Source organism: Schistocerca cancellata, chromosome 2 (genome assembly GCF_023864275.1).
Source record: "Schistocerca cancellata isolate TAMUIC-IGC-003103 chromosome 2, iqSchCanc2.1, whole genome shotgun sequence".
Classification (NCBI taxonomy): domain Eukaryota; kingdom Metazoa; phylum Arthropoda; class Insecta; order Orthoptera; family Acrididae; genus Schistocerca; species Schistocerca cancellata.
Genome location: NC_064627.1, coordinates 277,509,400 through 277,535,989, shown reverse-complemented (window position 1 = coordinate 277,535,989; position 26,590 = coordinate 277,509,400). Strand labels below are relative to the sequence as shown.

The 26,590-nt window shown below is 40.3% G+C and overlaps 1 protein-coding gene across 1 annotated transcript in view; it reads right to left on the bottom strand.

Annotated features, from left to right (window-relative positions):
* LOC126161613 (NFX1-type zinc finger-containing protein 1-like) overlaps window positions 1–26,590 on the bottom strand; it is a 392,892-nt gene that overhangs the window by 338,975 nt on the left and 27,327 nt on the right. The window contains exon 2 of the mRNA XM_049917568.1: window positions 1,265–3,916. Coding sequence (XP_049773525.1) covers window positions 1,265–3,891 — 2,627 coding nt within the window. The 5' untranslated portion in view covers window positions 3,892–3,916. The remainder of the gene's footprint in view (window positions 1–1,264; window positions 3,917–26,590) is intronic.

The following is a 26,590-nucleotide window of genomic DNA, read 5'->3' as shown; positions in this document are numbered from 1 at the left end:
TATAAAAAAAAATAGTTCAAAAGGTGACAGTAAAATAACTTTGATTGATATGTCCAAACGGAGGACACCATTGTAATCATAAAGCAATTATCTTTCAAATAAAATAAACTATAACAAAATTCACATCTTCAAAATGGTGTTCGCAGTGTCATCTTTGGAGGCCTGTACCTTGGGGCAGGAATTTTTTTAGAGAAAACAAAAAAAAAGTGTGTTTCTTACTTACTCCTGAATTTTAACACGCTAAATTCAATAACATCTGTGTCTATGAAGGCAACCCCCTGCCTGAAATGATACGTCTGGGATGAAATTTGATGAGGTGTGACAAAATATGTGAATAGTTTGAAGATAATGAACAGATAGGAATATTAACAGCATGCTTAATTCAATCATTCATGTTTATAAATTTATTTTCTGAGCTCTGCATTTAGGCATCTCACAAGCACCATGAGATTCCGCCATTAATTACTATTCATTGCAAGCACACATGCTCTTTAACAAGCACTCTGTACTCCATATGGGAAAAATTAATGACAAAGTATCTATTGCTTGTATTATAGTGTAATTTTGTTAAAATATATAGGTTAATGGCATTTTGTGTCTTAGAGTCTCAGTTTCCGTAAGTCAGAACAACCCACTTGAGTTACATTGTATAAAGAACAAAATAACGCTATGCAATTAATTTAAATATTTTATTTGACAAATGGACAGACTCTGGACACGATGACGCTGACCGATTAGGGAAATTCAGAAATCTCTTATGTATTTGTAGTGTACAGCATGAGAATATCAAAATGGCCACATAATATTTAAAGCATATGGGATTACTGTAAAACAAAAAATTGCCATGTGGTTTGACTGAGAAATGGTTGAGAGCCAGACAACAAATCTAACACTTTTTCTTTCTTTTTTTCCTAGTACGTATTATAACTTTCACTCAGGCTGTACTTAGTGTTTGTGAAACTACATCATGGTTAACAATCTGCTCTAACTATAATTTGTCTCATATCTGGATGGAGGAGTATAGTGTGGATAGATGTGAGCATACGAAATTTAATGGTACCCCACATTACATAACAATGGAAGGTTAGTTATTGAGCCAATCTCTATCTCCATCACTCGTTTGGTTTATCTCGAACAGTGGTGGTGATACAAATTTACATGAAGGATTGTCTTTCTTGAAGGAGTTGTTGAAGATTGTGGATAGGCACAGTGTAATAAGTCTAACTGACAAAAAGTATGTTTTTATGTGTAAATAAAATATTACCTGTAAAGGCCCATACTATACATCCACAACTGCTGATACTTCACATAGTCTTCTATGTTAGCTCCACAATTTTCCAGCCGCTGTTTATAGTGCTGAACATCCATAATAAGACGTGATAGATCCAGGGCATATTTTAATTTTATTGTGTGTACTGTTTGCATTATCAGACCATATTCATCACTGAATAAATCAGCATTGTTGTAATCATCTTCATACTCATCTTCAAAATCATTATCACTATCATTATTGTTTTCACAAGGTAAATCTTCAAGAATTGAAATATTACCAGCATTAGGATCATCCTGCTGAAACAGACTATCTGGATTTTCATTTCCATCTCCCTTCAACCATTCAATGAAAATCTCATCACTGACTACGTGACCAACCATAAATGATCCAATCTGTTTAACAGTAATTCCCATTTCCGTCAAAGAAGAAATGCTGATTATCGTATTGTTGTTAGCAATTCTCTCTAGATGTTCTTGCAAAGAACGAATTTGACTGATAACATTTTGCATTTCTGAGATTATCTCCCTGCTAGATACTGCAGACACTCTCACCACATGATGCCGTCGAACTTCTTTCAGATTGTATTCCTCTAGAGCTTCTGACTGTGACTGGCCACCAACGCGAATTATTTTTCTTGTGTATTTTAAAGTTCCTTCAAGGACTTGGTCCAATGCATGGTTAGTGTAGCACACCACAAGAATAGGTCTACGGTTTGTGTTCCATATAATTTGGTTGTCAAGAAAAGTTTTTATTATCTTCAAACCAAGAAAAGTTTTTCCTGTTCCTGGTGGACCCTGTATTATAACGAAATCCTTGGTCAAAGCAGTTCGGAATGACTTATACTGTGAAATGTCCAACTTCAATTCATCTTCTGTAGGCCAAGTGTCCATTTCAGTTATAGGTACTTTGAACTTGCCAATTTTGTATATTACTGGATCAGATTTTGCACGTATGTACTGGGGCAAACCCACTTCTGTAATCCCATCAACAATATAAGGCTTCATTGGAAATGCAGCAAAGGGCATAGTCTGCAATGCATTTAATACCTGTCGGTATGGTTCAAAATAAACTTCACTTTCTGCCACTGTATATGCTCTTTCGAATATAGTAATATCTATTTCGTCAATAAGTTCAACGACAACACAACCATTTTCTAGTTGTTTCTTGTCCCTCTCAAGAACTGTACCGAAAAAGAAGGTACTAAAATTGTCATGGGTAAAACACAACAATGAACCAAACATAAAACGTTTGGAATGCTCCCAAGGAACATTTCTCAGTTTCTTTTTAGTATCAAAGTTTAGTACCACACCTACTTTTTCTTTAACAGTCACAGTATTTAAAAATAAAGCATCATGATATATTCGCACATTTTCAATCCTCTTATATCTTTTCTGCCCTTGGAGAGAATGTTCCGTATACTGTGATATACCCTCACGTAAGGGGCCCACAAAATCTTCCCGCAGCAAGCGAAACTGAACATCTAGGTAATGTTCAACATCAATATATGCTCCCTTGATAATGCTAGGTCGTAAAAATGGTTTACTAGCAAAATCTTCAGCAGTGGGGAATATGCTACAGTATCTGAAATTATCAGGAGGCAGCAAATATTGAAGCTGCTCCATTTTGCTACTTTGTTTTATTGAACTACGTTCATTTTCTTCTATCATACTTCTAAGCTGGGCCTTAAGACATTCGAACTTCTTCTTAATATCATCACAGTTTATACTTTGGTACCTTTGCGCACCTTCTATGGACAATTCAGTCGTAACAAAGAGATTCTTGAACTTTTCACATGCTGTCTGTGGAAGCATATTAACAACTGTTGCATAAAATATTAGAAGATTTTCTAAGAATGGAAGTATCTTAGACTTCCTTGAGTGGTGTTCTGTTGGGACCTTGTTCATTTCTTTTTCTAGTTGGCTTAAGAAGTGTGGTTGGCATGCTGCAATCAAAACAGTTGTTTTGTTGTGTTGGAAACCAACTACACACACTTTTTCAGCAAGTAGCCTTAATGTAAGGTGTACTAAATCTGGGGACATTTCTTTTTTTAAAAATTCAGTGAATCCTATTTTGGAGCTTGCTAATTTTACAACTACTTCCATTGGATCTTTTTCAAGAAGGTTTTCCAGAAATTTATATCCAGTTCCTTTAATTGATGTAGAAGATTTCTGCCTGTCTTCAAATTGCGATTTATTCCTAATAAACTTAGAAGGAGTTTCATCTGAACTTTTTCCACCAACTCTCATATTAATTTTTTCTGAATTAGAGAGACTATAATGAGACCTCCATCGATCAGCACTTTGTCTTTGCCCTTCATCCACGGGCAAAAGACTGGAATTTCCAGGGTGACTTGCACTGGTTCCAAAACATTGTGGAAAATTTCCAACTTTAAATTTTGAAGGTAATCTGCTGTGAACATTTGAGTCTACAATATTTTTTTCTCTCTCGCAGTTTCCTTGCCTTGTTGGCACAGTAGTAGAAGAACGTCTGTCTTGCCTCCTCTCTTTGGGTTCAAATTTGTTTTGTGGAAGAGACTTATGTTCTGTTTTGTGTTCTGTTCTGCTTTCTCTATTGGCATTGTCAAGTGCAGAGAAAAGTTTGTCTGACAAACTTTCCATAATGCTTGCCCCAACACACAAAGTCCTGTAACAAATTAAAATAATACAATTAGAAACTGCACTGCCAAAACAATGTAAATAAAACGCACGCACACACACACACACACACACTCACTCTGTACTGCTACTCTTATGGAAATTTGAGTGAATAATGTTTTGAGAAAATACAATTTTAAATGATTTACACTAGACTTATTTTTCTAGTGTTCCTGACGCAACAGCTAAATGTGAAGTCCACAACAGTCACCTTATTACATTTTATTTACCTAATTGGCAGACACACTGCAGTTTTCCATTAACAAAACACTTATTCTGTCAGGAATTTATTTAATATTCATATTTTTCTATTTTTATAGTATCTTATCAGATAGCCAATATCTGCTGACTACATACTTTGAGAGGACCTATGCTACCAGCCCAACATATGAAGGCTTTCAACTTTGTTGTGCCCATGTACTGTGATTTTGAAAACTAAACTAATTCATAGATTGGTGATGATCAATTCATTTTCCTGTTTTGTATTCTGAGATTTCCCTTGACCAAGATTTTGAAAGTCAATACATCAAACCAAAAAAAATGGAGAGAAATTGTATTGTCTTTTGGAAGGTTTACTACAAACGAACAAATATTTAATAGCACAGTAAAGAAATAAGGCTTTTCATTTTACAAAAGGTACAAACTATTAATGAAGAGCTTCATTACATTTTGCACATGAATGTAAAAATAGTCTAACATCGGTTCTAACATTCATGTTCTCTTTTTATATTTATATAGCTCTTTTTGTGAAGAACTGACAAGACATTCTAGTAACTTACGACTACAGACAAGGAAGAATATAAAATATATAGATTTCACTGGCATGAATTATTTTTGTCAGACACCTGACATGGCAAAGGGAAATATCTCTACAGTAACTGCACTAATGTTATATTATTAACCTCTAGTATGGTGAGGTTTCTCTCAAGAAAACATACAAATACATCAAACATACGGTACACTGTAAATAAAACTTTGATGGATTGAACTGAATGAGAATAAACAATTTAAACTATAACTCAATATCTTCACAAACCTCCCTTGTTTTTCACATAATGAAAATATAAGAACATCACTTCAACCTCTCACCTATTAGCAACTCCGCCATGACAAGCAAGTTTGATCATAGGAGAGGTGACGAAAGATGAATACTGTATACTACAGTTATCACACATAAACTACTTCATTACTAATATGGAGATATTACATGTAATTAGAAGAGTTGATTTTTCACAACAATGAAGAATAATTATTTATCTGCTTACACTGTACTATAAAGTCAGTAATTACTATGAAAACAAGCTTATTTGTTATGAAGTAAGTGTTTTACTCAAATGCTTGCGTAATTACTACATCAATGCACAAAATTTGGGTTTGATTTTGGAGACAAAAAGTTCCAAAAGTGCACTTTATCATAGTGTAGTGTACTCTCCGCCATCTATTGAAAAGAGCAAACCATTAATATTTTTGTGTGCATAAAGTCTCCCATATTCCATTTTTTAGGGGGGCGGGGGAAGGGGGAGGGAGGGAGCGGAGTGTCCAAAACAGTGGAGCAGAGGGATAGCTAAAAACAATCATTTCCCCTTTGAAGAGGTTGCTCAAATGGTGAAAATTAAAACCTGATAATTCAGATGGCAAACTTATATTAAAACATAAACGGTTATAAAATTGGCACTGGATTGGAAAATGATGCGCTGTCCCTGGTTGGTTGGTCCCTGGTTGGTTGCAGTAACTACAGAGTGATGCAAATAAAGGTGACTAAAACAAACAACAGTGCCCAATATGCATCCTAGCTAAACGTATTTCCTCACAACAAGAGGGGCGAGAGGAGGTCATGCAAGCAATTGGGAAGTGTTTAATTTCCCAGAGTTTGTTCCCATATGGAGAAGACCAGTGTTCATGCCAGAGTGACACAATGTTCCTATGAACCACAATACAGATATCACATGAAGGGACAGAATAGCTAAAAGGCCTACGAATTTAGACTGCAGCATCGGCAGCTGCATTGGCAGCTTTATTCCCCTGCATCCAATGACAGGGACTTGCACGAATAACATATTGGATCTAGCATCAGTGAGCGAGTCAGCACATAAAACACAACTGAGAAGCCTATGTCATCGGACGTATTGGGTGGCCTGATAGAGGGCAGAACATTCTGCAGTAAAAATCAAGCCCCATATTCCTTGTGCATAAATTAATCATTTACATTTTGCAGCACAGCAAAAAAAGATATAATGAAGTACTTCATCAAGTGGCTATCTGATAATGCACTACAGGAAAGCAAGCTAACACAGAGATGGCTTACCTGAACATTCAGTACAGGAACCGATACAGACTAAAATCTCTACTTATGGTTTGTTTGATGAACAGTTTGAAACCAATTATTCCGAATTCTTGCAATTGTAAGGGTGCCAAAAATGAATAATCAGCTGTATATAACTGCGCAGAAATAATCTTTCACTACATTCACTTGGCTGCCTCATGTCACCGTGACCAGCATTTAGAGGTGTGTGCCAGTTAGTACGACCATTCTTTCTCGTAAGGAAGATATCACAACAATCTTTGACAGACAGCATTTTATTTGACTGCATACTACATTTATCACATTACAAAGTTAAAATAATGAGGACTTAATAAACTGACACAGTCAAAAATACAAAGCACAACAGCCAACAGCACATAAAATCTGTATATCACTCACTCATTCTTTGTTTTATCTAGCTGGGCGAGATGTATCTTTTGTCAACATTTAAGGCCAAGTGCGCAATACAGTGAGAATGTTCAATTGGTTGCAGCAGCTATGTAGAGATGAAGAAACCTGCTAGGATAGACGAGTTTGGAGAGCTGCATGAAACCAGTCTCAGACTGAAAAACACAACAAAATCTAAGGTCCCAGCGGTATTAACCCGCATACACACTTCTGTTGGAAGCATTGTCTTCTGCGATGTTTTGCAAATGTTTCCGACTTCGTTTCTTGTCTCTACTTCTGTCCACACTGGCAGCAAACATTTCTCGTTGTGTGTTCACGCCGTCTGCACTGCTCTTTGTATTATTGTGTTTGTATCATCTGCTGCTGCATTATGTCTGGTGTCGAGGAAACTATAATGATATGTGGTGCTGCATTATTAATACTAGGTTCACACAAACAAAATGAAAGGTGTCCTCGTTGTTTGTGGAGTAAAACATTCTCTAGAAGAACTGGCGGGAATAACTTCCTATGTGAGCTGAGTATGGAAGATGTCTCTGGCTTCTGTAACTTCACTCAGATGTCATCTGTCGATTTTGAAAATCTGGCAAATATGATAGCACCATTTGTTTCAAAAAAAGATAAGAATTTCAGGAAAGTGGTTTCAGTCAACCAAAGGCTTGCAGTTACTCTTCGTTTTCTGGCAACAGGAGATACATTTCAGAGCCTTGCGTATTTATTTCACGTTTAGAAGCAAGCAATATCTCGAACAGTACCTGGAATATGTGGAGCTCTGGTGGGAGTACTGAAGGATGTAAAGGTAAGTAAATGAAAAACACCGTTAAATAAGCATCTTTTCAAAATGTTATTATTTGTCAATTACATTATAGACCTCATCAAACACATCATCTTCATCTTCAATCGTGTTTCCAGTGTCTACATAACTTGTAAATATGACAGGGGAATAACTATTTGATGATGATGGCCCTGCCATATTCATACCCACTGTCGACTGCTGACTTTCCAAATATGCTAGATGCTGTTTCGTAATACTTCATTATGCAAAGCCATTGTTTTTGCTTTTTGTAACTCTGGGAATTTCTGCAACACTGATGCCACATACTGATCACATGTACTACATTCATCGCTCTTATTATTTTCTTGTTTTTGCAGCACTTTAATTAACAATTGAGATGCAATGTTGTAGGGTTCCAGCGTATCTTTTTTCTCACCCACTCTTCTGATTTTTTGTAGCGGAGGACTGGAAGGTCCAGCCACATCCTCTTCATCTTCATTTCTGACCTCTGGTTAATGTACGAAAACCTGAAATCAAATTTATTTCTTTCCGATACCGGCGGCTGAAAATGACTCGCTTAAAACAGCTTATTGGTTCTCACAGATTCTTCAGTTCCCCCACTGTGTCAGAGCAGTTGATGGGAAACATATCATGTTACAGTGCCCTACTGGTAGTGGAAGTGAATAATATAATTATAAAGGTTCATTCAGTATTGTGCTGCTTGCTGTTGCTGATGCCAGTTACAACTTTTTGTATGCAGATATCTGCTACCAAGGCAGAATATCAAATGATGGTGTGTTCAAAAACACGAATGTAAGTGAGTTAATTAACAAAAAGAAACTAAACTTGCCACAAGCTGAATGTTTACCAGGTGGCACAAAGGCCCTACCATATGTTTTTGTAGCAGACAATGCTTTTCCTTTACAGAAAAATATTATGAAACCCTACCGAGGAAAACATGTTATACACTCCTGGAAATGGAAAAAAGAACACATTGACACCGGTGTGTCAGACCCACCATACTTGCACCGGACACTGCGAGAGGGCTGTACAAGCAATGATCACACGCACGGCACAGCGGACACACCAGGAACCGCGGTGTTTAGTGAATAAGCAGCCGCCTTTAGTGAATTAGCAGTCTAGTTAAAGGTTGATTAACTCCCTTCAGTAAATTGTTTCCTTAGGATGGATAGGATGTGTGACTGCTGTGTACGGACGCAGGAGGAGCTGGCCATTGTTCGCGAACAGCTGAGCGTGTTGATGGCCGCGGTCAGCCGTCTTCAGGCTGCTGCCTCGGAGTGTAGCGGCAGTGGGGAGTCTGGTGCGTCGCAAGGTACACCCCAGGTGTTACATGCTTCACCCACTGTCCCTGCTGTCGAGACATCTTCGCGGGTACCGGGCGCGGTTGGGCCACCCTCTCCCCCGGCGTTCGCGGCGCACGAGGCAGAAGGTCAATGTGGAGGCTGGCCGTGTGGCATCGCCCGCTCTGCCTGTGAGGGGACATGTGGCTGCTCCTTCAGCAAGGTCCGAGCAGGCACACGGGGGGAGGGGTTTATTAGTTATTGGGAGCTCCAACGTTAGGCGGGTGATGGAGCCCACTAGGGAAACAGCGAGAAGGTCGGGGAAGAAGGCCAGTGTTCACTCTGTCTGCTTGCCGGGGGGTCTCATCCGAGATGTGGAGGAGGCCCTACCGGCGGCGATAGAGAGCACTGGGTGCACCCGACTGCAAATTGTTGCTCATGTCGGCACCAATGACTCCTGCCGTCTGGGTTCCGAGGTCATCCTCAGCTCGTACAGGCGGTTGGCGGAATTGGTGAAGGCGGAAAGCCTCGCTCGCGGGGTGGAATCAGAGCTAACTATTTGCAGTATCGTTCCCAGAACCGATCGCGGTCCTCTGGTTTGGAGCCGAGTGGAAGGCTTAAACCAGAGGCTCAGACGATTCTGCGGAGATCTGGGGTGCAAATTTCTCGACCTCCGCTATCGGGTGGAGAAATGTAGGGTCCCCCTGAATAGGTCAGGCGTGCACTACACGCCGGAAGCGGCTACAAGGGTAGCGGAGTACGTGTGGAGTGCACATGGGGGTTTTTTAGGTTAGAGAATCCCCTCCCTAGGCTCGACAAGACGCCTCCTGAGACGCGGCAAGATAGGAGTAGGCAAAATGCAACAGGGAATAACAATATTAATGTGCTAATAGTAAACTGCAGGAGCGTCTATAGAAAGGTCCCAGAACTGCTCTCATTAATAAACGATCACAACGCCCATATAGTACTAGGGACTGAAAGTTGGCTGAAACCAGACGTAAACAGTAACGAAATCCTAAACTCAGATTGGAATGTATACCGCAGAGACAGGCTGAACAGTGAAGGGGGAGGCGTGTTTATAGCGGTAAGAAGTGCAATAGTATCGAAGGAAATTGACGGAGATCCGAAATGTGAAATGATTTGGGTGAAGGTCGCGGTTAAAGCAGGCTCAGACATGGTAATTGGATGTCTCTATAGGCCCCCTGGCTCAGCAGCTGTTGTGGCTGAGCACCTGAAGGATAATTTGGAAAATATTTCGAGTAGATTTCCCCACCATGTTATAGTTCTGGGTGGAGATTTTAATTTGCCGGATATAGACTGGGAGACTCAGACGTTCATAACGGGTGGCAGGGACAAAGAATCCAGTGAAATTTTTTTAAGTGCTTTATCTGAAAACTACCTTGAGCAGTTAAACAGAGAACCGACTCGTGGCGATAACATATTAGACCTTCTGGTGACAAACAGACCCGAACTATTTGAAGAAGTTAACGCAGAACAGGGAATCAGTGATCATAAAGCGGTTACGGCATCGATGATTTCAGCCGTGAACAGGAATATTAAAAAGGGTAGGAAGATTTTTCTGTTTAGAAAAAGTGACAAAAAGCAGATTTCAGAGTACCTGTTGGCTCAACACAAAAGTTTTGTCTCAAGTACTGATAGTGTTGAGGATCAGTGGACAAAGTTCAAAACCATCGTACAATATGCGTTAGATGAGTATGTGCCAAGCAAGATTGTAAGAGATGGAAAAGAGCCACCGTGGTTCAACAACCGAGTTAGAAAACTGCTGCGGAAGCAAAGGGAACTTCACAGCAAACATAAACATAGCCAAAGCCTTGCAGACAAACAAAAATTACGCGAAGCGAAATGTAGTGTGAAGAGAGCTATGCGAGAGGCGTTCAATGAATTCGAAAGTAAAGTTCTATGTACTGACTTGGCAGAAAATCCTAAGAAATTTTGGTCTTATGTCAAAGCGGTAGGTGGATCAAAACAAAATGTCCAGACACTCTGTGACCAAAATGGTACTGAAACAGAGGATGACAGACTAAAGGCCGAGATACTAAATGTCTTTTTCCAAAGTTGTTTCACAGAGGAAGATTGCACTGTAGTTCCTTCTCTAGATTGTCGCACAGATGACAAAATGGTAGATGTCGAAATAGACGACAGAGGGATAGAGAAACAATTAAAATCGCTCAAAAGAGGAAAGGCCTCTGGGCCTGATGGGATACCAGTTCAATTTTACACAGAGTACGCGAAGGAACTTGCCCCCCTTCTTGCAGCGGTGTACCGTAGGTCTCTAGAAGAGCGTAGCGTTCCAAAGGATTGGAAAAGGGCACAGGTCATCCCCGTTTTCAAGAAGGGACGTCGAACAGATGTGCAGAACTATAGACCTATATCTCTAACGTCGATCAGTTGTAGAATTTTGGAACACGTATTGTGTTCGAGTATAATGACTTTTCTGGAGACTAGAAATCTACTCTGTAGGAATCAGCATGGGTTTCGAAAAAGACGGTCATGTGAAACCCAGCTCGCGCTATTCGTCCACGAGACTCAGAGGGCCATAGACACGGGTTCACAGGTAGATGCTGTGTTTCTTGACTTCCGCAAGGCGTTCGATACAGTTCCCCACAGTCGTTTATTGAACAAAGTAAGAGCATATGGACTATCAGACCAATTGTGTGATTGGATTGAGGAGTTCCTAGATAGCAGGACGCAGCATGTTATTCTCAATGGAGAGAAGTCTTCCGAAGTAAGAGTAATTTCAGGTGTGCCGCAGGGGAGTGTCATAGGACCGTTGCTGTTCACAATATACATAAATGACCTGGTGGATGACATCGGAAGTTCACTGAGGCTTTTTGCAGATGATGCTGTGGTGTATCGAGAGGTTGTAACAATGGAAAATTGTACTGAAATGCAGGAGGATCTGCAGCGAATTGACGCATGGTGCAGGGAATGGCAACTGAATCTCAATGTAGACAAGTGTAATGTGCTGCGGATACACAGAAAGATAGATCCTTTATCATTTAGCTACAAAATAGCAGGTCAGCAACTGGAAGCAGTTAATACCATAAATTATCTGGGAGTACGCATTAGGAGTGATTTAAAATGGAATGATCATATAATGTTGATCGTCGGTAAAGCAGATGCCAGACTGAGATTCATTGGAAGAATCCTAAGGAAATGCAATCCGAAAACAAAGGAAGTAGGTTACAGTACGCTTGTTCGCCCACTGCTTGAATACTGCTCAGCAGTGTGGGATCCGTACCGGATAGGGTTGATACAAGACATAGAGAAGATCCAACGGAGAGCAGCGCGCTTCGTTACAGGATCATTTAGTAATCGCGAAAGCGTTACGGAGATGATAGATAAACTCCAGTGGAAGACTCTGCAGGAGAGACGCTCAGTAGCTCGGTACGGGCTTTTGTCAAAGTTTCGAGAACATATCTTCACCGAAGAGTCAAGCAGTATATTGCTCCCTCCTACGTATATCTCGCGAAGAGACCATGAGGATAAAATCAGAGAGATTAGAGCCCACACAGAGGCATATCGACAATCCTTCTTTCCACGAACAATACGAGACTGGAATAGAAGGGAGAACCGATAGAGGTACTGAAGGTACCCTCCGCCACACACCGTCAGGTGGCTTGCGGAGTATGGATGTAGATGTAGATGTAGATGTAGATGTTGGCCGTCGAATGGCGCTAGCTGCGCAGCATTTGTGCACCGCCGCCGTCAGTGTCAGCCAGTTTGCCGTGGCATACGGAGCTCCATCGCAGTCTTTAACACTGGTAGCATGCCGCGACAGCGTGGACGTGAACCGTATGTGCAGTTGACGGACTTTGAGCGAGGGCGTATAGTGGGCATGCGGGACGTACCGCCGAGTTGCTCAACACGTGGGGCGTGAGGTCTCCACAGTACATCGATGTTGCCGCCAGTGGTCGGCGGAAGGTGCACGTGCCCGTCGACCTGGGACCGGACCGCAGCGACGCACGGATGCACGCCAAGACCGTAGGATCCTACGCAGTGCCGTAGGGGACCGCACCGCCACTTCCCAGCAAATTAGGGACACTGTTGCTGCTGGGGTATCGGCGAGGACCATTCGCAACCGTCTCCATGAAGCTGGGCTACGGTCCCGCACACCGTTAGGCCGTCTTCCGCTCACGCCCCAACATCGTGCAGCCCGCCTCCAGTGGTGTCGCGACAGGCGTGAATGGAGGGACGAATGGAGACGTGTCGTCTTCAGCGATGAGAGTCGCTTCTGCCTTGGTGCCAATGATGGTCGTATGCGTTTTTGGCGCCGTGCAGGTGAGCGCCACAATCAGGACTGCATACGACCGAGGCACACAGGGCCAACACCCGGCATCATGGTGTGGGGAGCGATCTCCTACACTGGCCGTACACCACTGGTGATCGTCGAGGGGACACTGAATAGTGCACGGTACATCCAAACCATCATCGAACCCATCGTTCTACCATTCCTAGACCGGCAAGGGAACTTGCTGTTCCAACAGGACAATGCACGTCCGCATGTATCCCGTGCCACCCAACGTGCTCTAGAAGGTGTAAGTCAACTACCCTGGCCAGCAAGATCTCCGGATCTGTCCCCCATTGAGCATGTTTGGGACTGGATGAAGCGTCGTCTCACGCGGTCTGCACGTCCAGCACGAACGCTGGTCCAACTGAGGCGCCAGGTGGAAATGGCATGGCAAGCCGTTCCACAGGACTACATGCAGCATCTCTACGATCGTCTCCATGGGAGAATAGCAGCCTGCATTGCTGCGAAAGGTGGACATACACTGTACTAGTGCCGACATTGTGCATGCTCTGTTGCCTGTGTCTATGTGCTTGTGGTTCTGTCAGTGTGATCATGTGATGTATCTGACCCCAGGAATGTGTCAATAAAGTTTCCCCTTCCTAGGACAATGAATTCACGGTGTTCTTATTTCAATTTCCAGGAGTGTAGGTTCAAAAAAGAGAGTTTTTAATTACAAACTTTCTAGGGCCAGAATGGTTGTTGAGAACACTTTCGACATCATGGCTTCAGTTTTTCCATGTGCTAGAAAACCTATGTTGCTACAAACGCAAATAAAAACAAACAAGCATAATTTTTGTACCTCATTTTCCATAGTATCTGTTGTCTCCTTCGACTCATGATCATCATCCTAGAACTGTAGCAGCCGATAGCTGAAACAGTTGGAATCATATGCAGTGTCTGCACCACAACCAGATGGTCTGCTGGAAATCATTTTTCTTTTCTCACGCCTGTAAGCAACCATGGACGATCGTATGTTTTTTTTCTACACTTTCCTTGTCTGTGCCAAAAGCTGCTGCAATTTTTGCAAGTGCATCATGTATTTTAACACTGTTTTTATATTCCTCCCCCTGGTACATGGCAATTAAATCAACAATTTGTTGCCTTGATCACTCCATTATTTTAGAAAAATAAAGCAAAAATGACACTATAGTAAACACAACACCACTTAACAGTAGACGACACATACACACACGTACACGCTAGCAACGTGCAACGGTGACAAGTGGTAGCTAGCCTGAAACATTGTTTCCTTTGATCTGTACCAACACTGCTACGGATAAATGTTTCTGTGTTTTGAAACATGTTTCCAAACATCTGGCCCAGTGTGTACGTGGCTTTAGGTGTTTTTCATTCAAAACCTCTCTCCACCACAGGCAAATACTACTTCACATATTTGGGTAAGCAACTACAGCATGGATATTGTGCTCTGATTGGACAAAGCGCTATCTTTCAATAAACGGGAGCTGTGCAATTAAATTTTAGTTGCTCCGTGTGAAAGTACTGAAGTGAAGCCATGTGACTGCCTCCTGTATCAGCATGCATAGAGACACTTGTGACCTCTTACGTTTGAGCTCCAATACAGAGCAGAAAGCCTTAGACCATCTTTAACTTCCACCACCTACTTCTGTTGCAACTGAGACTGAAATTCAGTGTAAGACACATTCCTAGAAGCTCTTGATGGAACTCTCTAAACTGACTGACACAACCACCTACTTCCTCCTGTTCACATCTTGCTCAGCATTCTGTACATGTAGATGCAATAAACAACACTGTTACAAACAGTTACACGCCAACTGCTTCATACCGGTAGTATTTTGTCATACATGAATCAACAGATAAGTTCCCATCTCGACAATATTCTCTAGTTCTTTGATAATATTTGTATCTTCTTCCCATGGCAGTCTGCTCAGTCATATCTGGTGTGTCTATTCTAGTATTCGAAAATCCAGAATGGACTATGACAATATTATGTAAAGGAACACCATAATAAGCAACAATGTCAGAGTGGTGGTTGGGAGCGAGGTTGTGCAGGGATGGACAAGTGTGTTATGTAGGTCCAGTGGGCAGCAGTATACCAGTGTGAGAGGGGTGGGAAGGATATCCTATTTTTTCATTACTTACATCTATACTTACTTCTGAAGTAATTCCTTTATTATAACTGCTCTAACACTTCCGATTTTCTGTTCTTTGGTCATTCTAATTTCTTTTCTCAGATTCATACCCTGATTCCCACCTGATACCGACGTCTCCTAGTGTTGCTCCTAAGTTTTCACTATTCTCAGATAATCAGTTAACTTCCTGTCAACACTATCATTGAAGTCTCACTTATTGTACTTTTAGTCACAATATTCCTACATTATCTTAACTTTGCGGCTCCTGCTGCAAGTGCTTTAGTCTATCCTTTTTTTTCCTCACAAGTTCTCACAATAAACATCTCTTCTAACACATTTTGGTTTGCTTTCAGTAAGCGAACAATATGTTGATTGTACTTGTCTCCCTGCTGGTTTCTGATGTGTTTTCTACTGCTACTAAAGCTGCCCACTTGGTTTACTGTTTGATTCTTCCCATTCAGTATGTCATAATACAGACTTGTTACCTTCACTGTTCTGTTCATTGCTACTGTGCTGAATAAAATATAGCTGAACCAAAATTTTTCCTCTGTCCACATTTCTTCACCTCTCTTAATACCTCACAGGAAAGAATTCAATTAGGAAGCTCAGTATTCTCAACATGTGTATAACATTATTTACATAAAACAATGGAAAATCCAGAATGGACTGTAACAATACAATGAAAAGGATAGTTGCTACTCACCATATGGTGGAGATGCTGAGTCACAGAAAGGCACAACAAAAAGACTGTCACACAATTAGATTTTAAGTAACAAGACCTTTGTCAAAATTAGACAACATACACATATCCATACATTCACATAAACACAACATAAAAAACACACACACAACCACAAACTCTGGCAGCTGGAGTCTGGATCTTATCTGCTGGATGAAGGAGCAATGGAGCCTTTGATGTATCTCTATCCTGTGATAATTCTGCAATGTTTTTTTCTTAGCTAATATGCTACTTCAGTCCCCAGTGACAGTCAAGACTACCATTATATATATATCTCCATTCTGTCATTTCTAGTTTACATTGTTCAGTGCCAGTGCTAGGTTTCCAGGGCCCCGGGTAAGCGTTCTTAGGCTCCTCCCCCAATTTGTTTTTATTCTAAACTTACTTTTTTTTTTTTTTTTGCTAAGAAAAATTTAATGCGAAAAATTAAACAATGCCTATTTTTAAGAAACTCTTAATGCTCACAGTTTATAGTTTTGTGAAGTATCGTAATTATGTACTTTCTTTCCAGCTATTTTCGATGTGAACTCTTTTATGAAATGAAATGAGGTCCCATGCTTCTTGACAGAGCCACAGTTTTCCAGTCATCTAGGGTACAACTGATACGGTCATGAGTCCAGCAGAGGCACTGCAGGCGATGTTGTGCTATTAGCAAAGACACTCACATTGCTTGTCTGCTGCCACAGCCTATTAACACCAAATTTCACTGCATTGTCCAAATGGATACGTTTGTCAAACATCCCAAATTGATTTCTGCAATATTTCATAGAGTATTGTTTTTCTGTTAGCACTGACAACTCTTTGCAAATGCCACTGCTCTCAGTCGTTAAGTGAAGGTCACTGGCCGCTGCATCATCCATGGTGAGAAGTAATGCCTGAAATTTGGTATTCTGGGCACACTTTTGACATTGTGCATCTCTGAATATTAAATTAGCTACAATTTCCAAAATGGAATGTCCCTTGCATCTAGCTCCAACTATCACTCTGCATTCAAAGTCTGCTAATTCTCATTGTGCAGTCATAATTATGTCTGAAACCTACGAAGCACCTGAGTGCAAATGACTGCTCCACTGCCCTTTTGTACGCTGTGTAAGCAATACTACTGCCATCTGTATAAGGGCATATCACTATCCCATGACTTTTATCACCTCTGTGTGTGATTATATATACCCAATGCCCATTCTGGCAATGTGTAACAGTAATCAGTATATATAGGGATGATGATATAACTGGAGACATGATAAAAATAAATTTTAGGCTGCCATTAAGTGATACATTTCAAAAGTTTAGCAAAAGATGGAAGCGAACCAGATATCTTAACAATAGCAGGCAATGGTGCCACCTACAGAATCACAGCAACCAATTAAAAATCTACTCAATCATATAAATACATTTATCATATAAAGATGATTAGTATAATTTTTTTCTTGCTGTTTCTGTTGTACGGTGTCCAAACTTCACACAAAATCGCATCGTTCTTGCCAAAACAGCTCTGGTGCTGCAATACCAATTATGAAAGAAAGAAAGCACTTCCTGGACATCAGACTCACCTTGCGCATATAGCTATCTTAATCCGCATTCTTCTGTAACACCACATTTCAAAAGCTTCTATTCTCTTTTTGTCCAAGCTATTTATCACCCATGTTTCACTTCCATACATGGCTACACTCCATACAAATTCTTTCAGAAATGACTTCCTGACACTTAAATCTACACTCGATGTTAACAAATTTCTCTTCTTCAGAAACGCTTTCCTTGCCATTGCCAGTCTACATTTTATATCCTCTCTACTTCGACCATCATCAGTTATTTTGCTCCCCAAATAGCAAAACTCCTTTACTACTATAAGTGTCTCATTTCCTAATCTAATACCCTCAACATCACCCAACTTAATTCGACTACATTCCATTATCCTCGTTTTGCTTTTGTTGATGTTCATCCTATATCCAACTTTCAAGACACTGTCCATTCTGTTCACTACTCTTCTAAGTCCTTTGCTATCTCTGACAGAATTACAATGTCATCGGCGAACCTCAAAGTTTTTATTTCTTCTCCATGGATTTTAATTCCTACTCCAAATTTTTCTTTTGTTTCCTTTACTGCTTGCTCAGTATACAGAGTGAATAACATCGGGGATAGGCTACAATCCTGTCTCACTCCCTTCCCAACTACTGCTTCCCTTTCATGCCCCTCACCCCTTATAACTGCCATCTGGTTTCTGTACAAATTGTAAATAGCCTTTCGCTCCCTGTATTTTACCCCTGCCACCTTCAGAATTTGAAAGAGAGTATTCCAATCAACATTGTCAAAAGCTTTCTCTAAGTCTACAAATGCTAGAAACGTAGGTTTGCCTTTCCTTAATCTAGCTTCTAAGATAAGCCGTAGGGTCAGTATTGCCTCATGTGCTCCAATATTTCTACGAAATCCAAACTGATTTTCCCCGAGGTCGGCTTCTACTAGTTTTTCCATTTGTCTGTAAAGAATTCGCGTTAGTGTTTTGCAGCCGTGACTTATTAAACTGATAGTTCGGTAATTTTCACATCTGTCAACCTCTGCTTTCTTTGGGATTGGAATTATTATATTCTTCTTGAAGTCTGAGGGTATTTTGCCTGTCTCATACATCTTGCTCACCAGATGGTAGAGTTTTGTCAGGACTGGCTCTCCCAAGGCTGTCAGTAGTTCTAATGGAATGTTGTCTACTCCCGGGGCCTTGTTTCGACTCGGGTGTTTCAGTGCTCTGTCAAATTCTTAATGCAGTATCGTATCTCCCATTTCATCTTCATTTACATCCTCTTCCATTTCCATAATATTGTCCTCAAGTTCATTGCCCTTGTATAGACCCTCTATATACTCCTTCCACCTTTCTGCTTTCCCTTCTTTGCATAGAACTGGGTTTCCTTCTGAGCTCTTGATATTCATACAAGTGGCTCTCTTTTCTCCAAAGGTCTCTTTAATTTTCCTGTAGGCAGTATCTATCTTACCCCTATTGAGATAAGCCTCTACATCCTTACATTTGTCCTCTAGCCATTCCTGCTTAGCAGTTTTGCACTTCCTGTCGATATCATTTTTGAGACGTTTGTATTCCGTTTTGCCTGCTTCATTTACTGCATTTTTGTATTTTCTCCTTTCATCAATTAAATTCAATATTTCTTCTGTTACCCAAGGATTTCTACTAGCCCTCGTCTTTTTACCTACTTGATCCTCTGCTGCCTTCACTACTTCATCCCTCAAAGCTACCCATTCTTCTTCCCCCATTCCTGCCATTTGTTCCCTTACGATCTCCCTGAAACTCTGTACAACCTCTGGTTCTTTCAGTTTATCCAGGTCCCATTTCCTTAAATTCCTACCTTTTTGCAGTTGCTTCAGTTTTAATCTACAGTTCATAACCAATAGATTGTCAGAGTCCACATCTGCCCCTGGAAATGTCTTACAATTTAAAACCTGGTTCCTAAATCTCTGTCTTACCATTATATAATCTATCTGAAATCTGTCAGTATCTCCAGGCTTCTTCCATGTATACAACCTTCTTTTATGATTCTTGAACCAAGTGTTAGCTATGATTAAGTTGTGCTCTGTGCAAAATTCTACTAGGCGGCTTCCTCTTTCATTTCTTAGCCCCAATACATATTCACCTACTACGTTTCCTTCTCTCCCTTTTCCTACTATCGAATTCCAGTCACCCATGAGTATTAATTTTCGTCTCCCTTCAGTATCTGAATAATTTCTTTTATTTCATCATACATTTCTTATATTTCTTCATCATCTGCAGAGCTAGTTGGCATATAAACTTGTACTACTGTAGTAGGTGTGGGCTTCGTGTCTGTCTTGGCCACAATAATGTGTTCACTAAGCTGTTTGTAGTAGCTTAGCCACATTCCTATTTTTTTATTCATAATTCATAATTAATTCCAGAATGATGATTTCAAATGCAAATTGTGTTCCATCATCCACTGCTGCTGATCCAAAAAGGGCAGGACATCCATCATACCCAAGGGTATCCACTTACCCTCTGCCATGCACCTCACAGTGGCTTGCAGAGTAAACATGTAGGTGTACATGTATTCCAGTTCAGGTATTCTAGATGAACTCCGAACTTCTCAAACCTGACACCTGATTGAATGCACAACCTTGGGGAAAGAAAGACAATGTGGATTTTGCAAGAAAAATGGAAGACAGCAGTGTTTTGTGTGCAATGTGGCACTCCATCTTGAATGCTTTGTTGTTATCAGGCATAAAAAATAAAAGCAAATGTAAAAAGGGAGTGGCATGTGCCATGATCACTATTTGATGATCAACTAAAATATACCATCTACTTCAATAAGGCAACCCAGAAATAAATGTAGAACAAAGAAAAGAAATTGGAAGTTAATACGTTAATGTGCTTTGCTGTTGACAATTATTTTATACTATCGTTGTATGCTTCAGCACACTGTAAAATTAGTCTTTCAGAATTCACCTTAAGTGTAAAATATTACTGATAATGGTGGTCCAGCAGATTAGGTCTGTGGCTTGCTGGTATTCTGAAATAGAAGTAATTTCATGTCAAATCACTTAATTTCAGTGATGTTCCCCACTCAAATATTTTTTTTTTTTTTTTTTTTTTTTTTTTTTTTTTTTTTTTTTTTTTTTTTTTTTGCAACTGCTGAGTTACAGCAGTATGTGGCAAGTTTGGGAACACTGCACGAAATGGTCTGATAATACACAACTGCTGTTAGACTTTAAAGATAAACATGCTCACTCCTACTCATGTTGAGGAAATTCCGATTCACACATTGGCACCCACAAGTTGGTCTATTATGAAAAAAAATCCAAGGAGAATTTTGTCTCCGATAAGATGGAGGATGATAAGTGTCCAATTCTTTTAAATGAGTCTGACAACAACTGAGAATAAACTGAGTAGTTCAGACATTCCTGTTTATCTCGTGTCAGAACTAACTAGTGTTAAAGCTAGTAGTATAGATACCATTCAATTGATTATTAAGCTTTGAGCCTGATTAACTTTACACTTCACTTTTCATAAAATTTTGTTTTGGAAAACTAAAATGGTATACTCCTGTTGCTCTGATAGAGTCATATCTTGAAAGCAGAAAACAGATAGTCACATTAACAAATGATCCAACAAAAATAAGATTAAATTCAGTGTGGGCTAACATTAAATATGGTGTGCCACAAGGTTTGGTCTATATTGCAGTAATGATTTACTGGAGACATTGACATTGTTGGTGACAAGTATGCTGATAAAATGTCCAAACAAATCCAATAGTCTTGCACCTGGTTCATAGGCAATATTTTCAACAATTCATATTATGCAATTCCAAACAAATAAAACTGATGTACATATGCTAGAAGTAGTTATCAAAGGGTATACACTGCATGGGCTCAACGTGTGATATTCCAGGATATCAAGATGGATAATAAACTGATGTCATACTAGCATGTGGATAACAAAGCTAAAAAGCTCACTTCTGGCTGCTTTGCTACCAGAAATCTCTCTCACTGTGCTAACTTGCAGACAATATTGTTAGCATAGTTTGCATTAAATTCTGCACTTAGTTCTGACACAATCTTCTGGGGCATTGCATTTAAGATGAAAAAAGTGTTTACACCACAGAAGCATGCAATAATAAAGTGCGTTAGGTTGAAAGAGGGAATATCCTGCCTCTTCAGAGATCTACAGATTCTCACATTTATATGCCAATCCTTATACTCCCTAATGACATTTGTGGTTAATAGAAACAGTAAATTTTGGATGAACTCAAGAACTCACAACCACAACACTAGAAGTAGAAATTATTACCATATTAACTATGCATCCGTCTCGGGGGTTCAGACTAAGGGTTTTATATGAGGTGCATTCAAGTTCAAAGGCCTCCGATTTTTTTTCTCCGGACTGGAAAGAGATAGAAACATGCGCATTGTTTTAAAATGAGGCCGCGTTCATTGTCAATACATCCCAGAGATGGCAGCACCGTACGGCAGATGGAATTTTACCGCCAGCGGCAAGAATGAGAGCTGTTTTAAATACTTAAAATGGCGACGTTTTCCTTAATTGAACAGCGTGCAATCATTCGTTTTCTGAATTTGCGTGGTGTGAAACCAATTGAAATTCATCGACAGTTGAAGGAGACATGTGGTGATGGAGTTATGGATGTGTCGAAAGTGCGTTCGTGGGTGCGACAGTTTAATGAAGGCAGAACATCGTGTGACAACAAACCGAAACAACCTCAGGCTCACACAAGCCGGTCTGACGACATGATCGAGAAAGTGCAGAGAATTGTTTTGGGGGATCGCCGAATGACTGTTGAACAGATCGCCTCCAGAGTTGGCATTTCTGTGGGTTCTGTGCACACAATCCTGCATGACGACCTGAAAGTGCGAAAAGTGTCATCCAGGTGGGTGCCATGAATGCTGACGGACGACCACATGGCTGCCCGTGTGGCATGTTGCCAAGCAATGTTGATGAGCAACGACAGCATGAATGGGACTTTCTTTTCGTCGGTTGTGACAATGGATGAGACATGGATGCCATTTTTCAATCCAGGAACAAAGCGCCAGTCAGCTCAATGGAAGCACACACATTCACCGCCACCAAAAAAATTTCGGGTAACCGCCAGTGCTGAAAAAATGATGGTGTCCATGTTCTGGGACAGCGAGGGTGTAATCCCTACCCATTGCGTTCCAAAGGGCACTATGGTAACAGGTGCATCCTATGAAAATGTTTTGAAGAACAAATTCCTTCCTGCACTGCAACAAAAACGTCCGGGAAGGGCTGTGCGTGTGCTGTTTCTCCGACAACGCACCCGCACATTGAGCTAACGTTACGCAACAGTTTATTCGTTATAACAACTTTGAAGTGATTTCTCATGCTCCCTTCTCACCTGACCTGGCTCCTAGTGACTTTTGGCTTTTTCCAACAACGAAAGACACTCTCCGTGGCTGCACATTCACCAGCCGTGCTGCTATTGCCTCAGCGATTTTCCAGTGGTCAAAACAGACTCCTAAAGAAGCCTTCACCGCTGCCATGGAATCATGGCGTCAGCGTTGTGAAAAATGTGTACGTCTGCAGGGCAATTACTTCGAGAAGTAATGCCAGTTTCAGTCCTGAGACTGGTTTGATGCAGCTCTCCATGCTACTCTATCCTGTGCAAGCTTCTTCATCTCCCAGTACCTACTGCAACCTACATCCTTCTGAATCTGCTTAGTGTATTCATCTCTTGGTCTCCCCCTACGATTTTTACCCTCCACGCTGCCCTCCAATACTAAATTGGTGATCCCTTGATGCCTCAGAATATGTCCTACCAACCGATCCCTTCTTCTGGTCAAGTTGTGCCACAAACTTCTCTTCTCCCCAATTCTATTCAATACTTCCTCATTAGTTATGTGATCTACCCATCTAATCTTCAGCATTCTTCTGTAGCACCACATTTCTAAAGCTTCTATTCTCTTCTTGTCCAAACTATTTACCGTCCATATTTCGCTTCCATACATGGCTACACTCCATACAAATACTTTCAGAAATGACTTCCTGACACTTAAATCTATACTCGATGTTAACAAATTTCTCTTCTTCAGAAATGCTTTCCTTGCCAGTGCCAGTCTACATTTTATATCCTCTCTACTTCAACCATCATCAGTTATTTTGCTCCCCAAATAGCAAAACTCCCTTACTACTATAAGTGTCTCATTTCCTAATCTAATTCCCTCAGCATCACCCGACATAATTTGACTACATTCCATTATCCTCGTTTTACTTTTGTTGATGTTCATCTTATATCCTCCATTCAAGACGCTATCCATTTCATTCAACTGCTCTTCCAAGTCCTTTGCTGTCTCTGATAGAATTACAATGTCATCGGCAAACCTCAAGGTTTTTATTTCTTCTCCATGGATTTTAATACCTACTCCAAATTTTTCTTTTGTTTCCTTTACTGCTTGCTCAATATACAGATTGAATAACATCGGGGAGAGGCTACAACCCTGTCTTACTCCCTTCCCAACCACTGCTTCCCTTTCATGTCCCTCGACTCTTATAACTGCCATCTGGTTTCTGTACAAATTGTAAATAGCCTTTCGCTCCCTGTATTTTACCCCTGCCACCTTTAGAATTTGAAAGAGAGTATTCCAGTCAACATTGTCAAAAGCTTTCTCTAAGTCTACAAATGCTAGAAACGTAGGTTTGCCTTTCCTTAATCTTTCTTCTAAGATAAGTCATAAGGTCAGTATTGCCTCACGTGTTCCAGTATTTCTGCGGAATCCAAACTGATCTTCTCCAAGGTCGGCTTCTACTAGTTTTTCCATTCGTCTGTAAAGAATTCGTGTTAGTATTTTGCATCTGTGGCTCATTAAACTGATTGTTCGGTAATTTTCACATCTGTCAAAACCTGCTTTCTTTGGGATTGGAATTATTATATTCTTCTTGAAGTCTGAGGGTATTTCGCCTGTTTCATACATCTTGCTCACCAGATGGTAGAGTTTTGTCAGGACTGGCTCTCCCAAGGCCGCCAGTAGTTCCAATGGAATGTTGTCTACTCCGGGGCCCTTGTTTCGACTCAGGTCTTTCAGTGCTCTGTCAAACTCTTAACGCAGTATCGTATCTCCCATTTCATCTTCTTCTACATCCTCTTCCATTTCCATAATATTGTCCTCAAGTACATCGCCCTTGTACAGACCCTCTATATACTCCTTCCACCTTTCTGCTTTCCCTTCTTTGCTCAGAACTGGGTTTCCATCTGAGCTCTTGATGTTCATACAAGTGGTTCTCTTATGTCCAAAGGTCTCTTTAATTTTCCTGTAGGCAGTATCTATCTTACCCCTAGTGAGATAAGCCTCTACATCCTTACATTTGTCCTCTAGCCATCCCTGCTTAGCCATTTTGCACTTCCTGTCGATCTCATTTTTGAGACGTTTGTATTCCTTTTTGCCTGCTTCATTAACAGCATTTTTATATTTCCTCCTTTCATCAAGTAAATTCAATATTTCTTCTGTTACCCAAGGATTTCTAAGAGCCCTGGTCTTTTTACCTACCTGATCCTCTGCTGCCTTCACTACTTCATCCCTTCTTCGATTTCGGAGGCCTTAGAACTTGAATGCACCTCGTATTCTGGGACAAAGTTAATAAGTTGCCAGCAGACAATAGGCAGGAAATTGAAAATACTCAAATATCTGAACACAAATTAAAAGAATACTGCATTACACACTATCTCATATGAGGCACACCTGCAGTCATAGGTAGAAATTTTGAATAACAACAGCTTGGCTGCTCTTGCAAATAATTTATTTAATGACCGGTTTTGTAGCTTAGGAGTCACATCACCAGGTTAGATCTGTTAAACTAGAAAAGTCATTTGCTACAATTGTGATCAATTATGATTACAATCAGCATTGAAATACGGAGCAAATTACTTACATGTTAAATTATGACATTAAACTTGCAACATGGATAGGACCGAATATTCACTGTCTATGAATATATGACACGATTACTGATCTGTCAGGTAAGCAGAAAGCATGGGTCCACGATTCCTGAAGCGTGCATAAGAATTTTTTTTTTTTTAACTGCAAGAGTTGACAAGAAATGTCTGCCCAACATAATGTGACACAAAGTCAATAATGGGCTCGAACATCCAGTCAAAAAATATATTTTAAAAACCTACCATTACGTTAAGCCTTCTCCCACCCTTTTCAGATTCATGGTAGGTGTTTTTAATTTTTGACTGGATGCTCCAGATTAGTGCTAGTCTTATTACTGAAGTGATAGTCGTATTACAGAAATATATAGCAGTGGCTGCTTTTACCTGTTAATACATAACTTGACATGTTTTACGTCCCTCTAGCCGCTCGTTCATTATAGGACTGAGGTAACATGTATGAATGAAATGAATAAATTCCATCTTGTTTACTAATTCTATAAATTTTAAGACAGGTAGCTCCAAGAGAACTCACTAATTCGTTACAGAGTTCTATGTGACAATCTTTTCCCAGCTGAACCATGCTGAAGTTTTGTAGCTAATTTAGCAGGTCCCTGAACAGTCTTAACCTTACTTTAATGTGATGATATTCATGTAAAAATGGACTACAGCATGCAAATATCCAAATTATGTCAGCATAATGGCTTCATGATAAAAGACAAATTGCAGATATCACTGAACATCAGGCTGCAATGACTCAAGTGCAACACATTTTGTCCAGGACAAAAGTTTCCATTATTTAATAGACTTTTGATGGAATCATTGGTCTGCAAATGGCAGCTTGAAGCAAACAAATCACCAAAAGTACTGAGAATGTTTTACACCAGTTGTCCAATGTGTGATATTTACCAAAACATATTTTGGGACTACATTATACAACTATCAGGTGCCATAAAGTGAGGTATCGTGTAACATTCTCAGTATTGATTCATGAGACAGCTGTACAATGGCTTCACAACAGATCACCTTAGCACAAAAATTTAAAAAATTAAATCTAGGTAAATTAACTGTCACGTTTTTCTTGACAGACAAAAACACGTTTCATTTTTTATTCAACTCTTCCTGAATTTATGCATGCTTTACTACTTCTTCCCAACAAATAGTGTGCTCTTAGAACACCAAGGTCAAGAACAGCAATTTGCTTGGGAATCTTTACTGTACAGTAGTAACCTTCATGGTAAAAAGCAGCCATGTAAATCTAATAGTTTGTAGGCGAGGAACTAACACAAGTATGGATGGAACATACCTCTT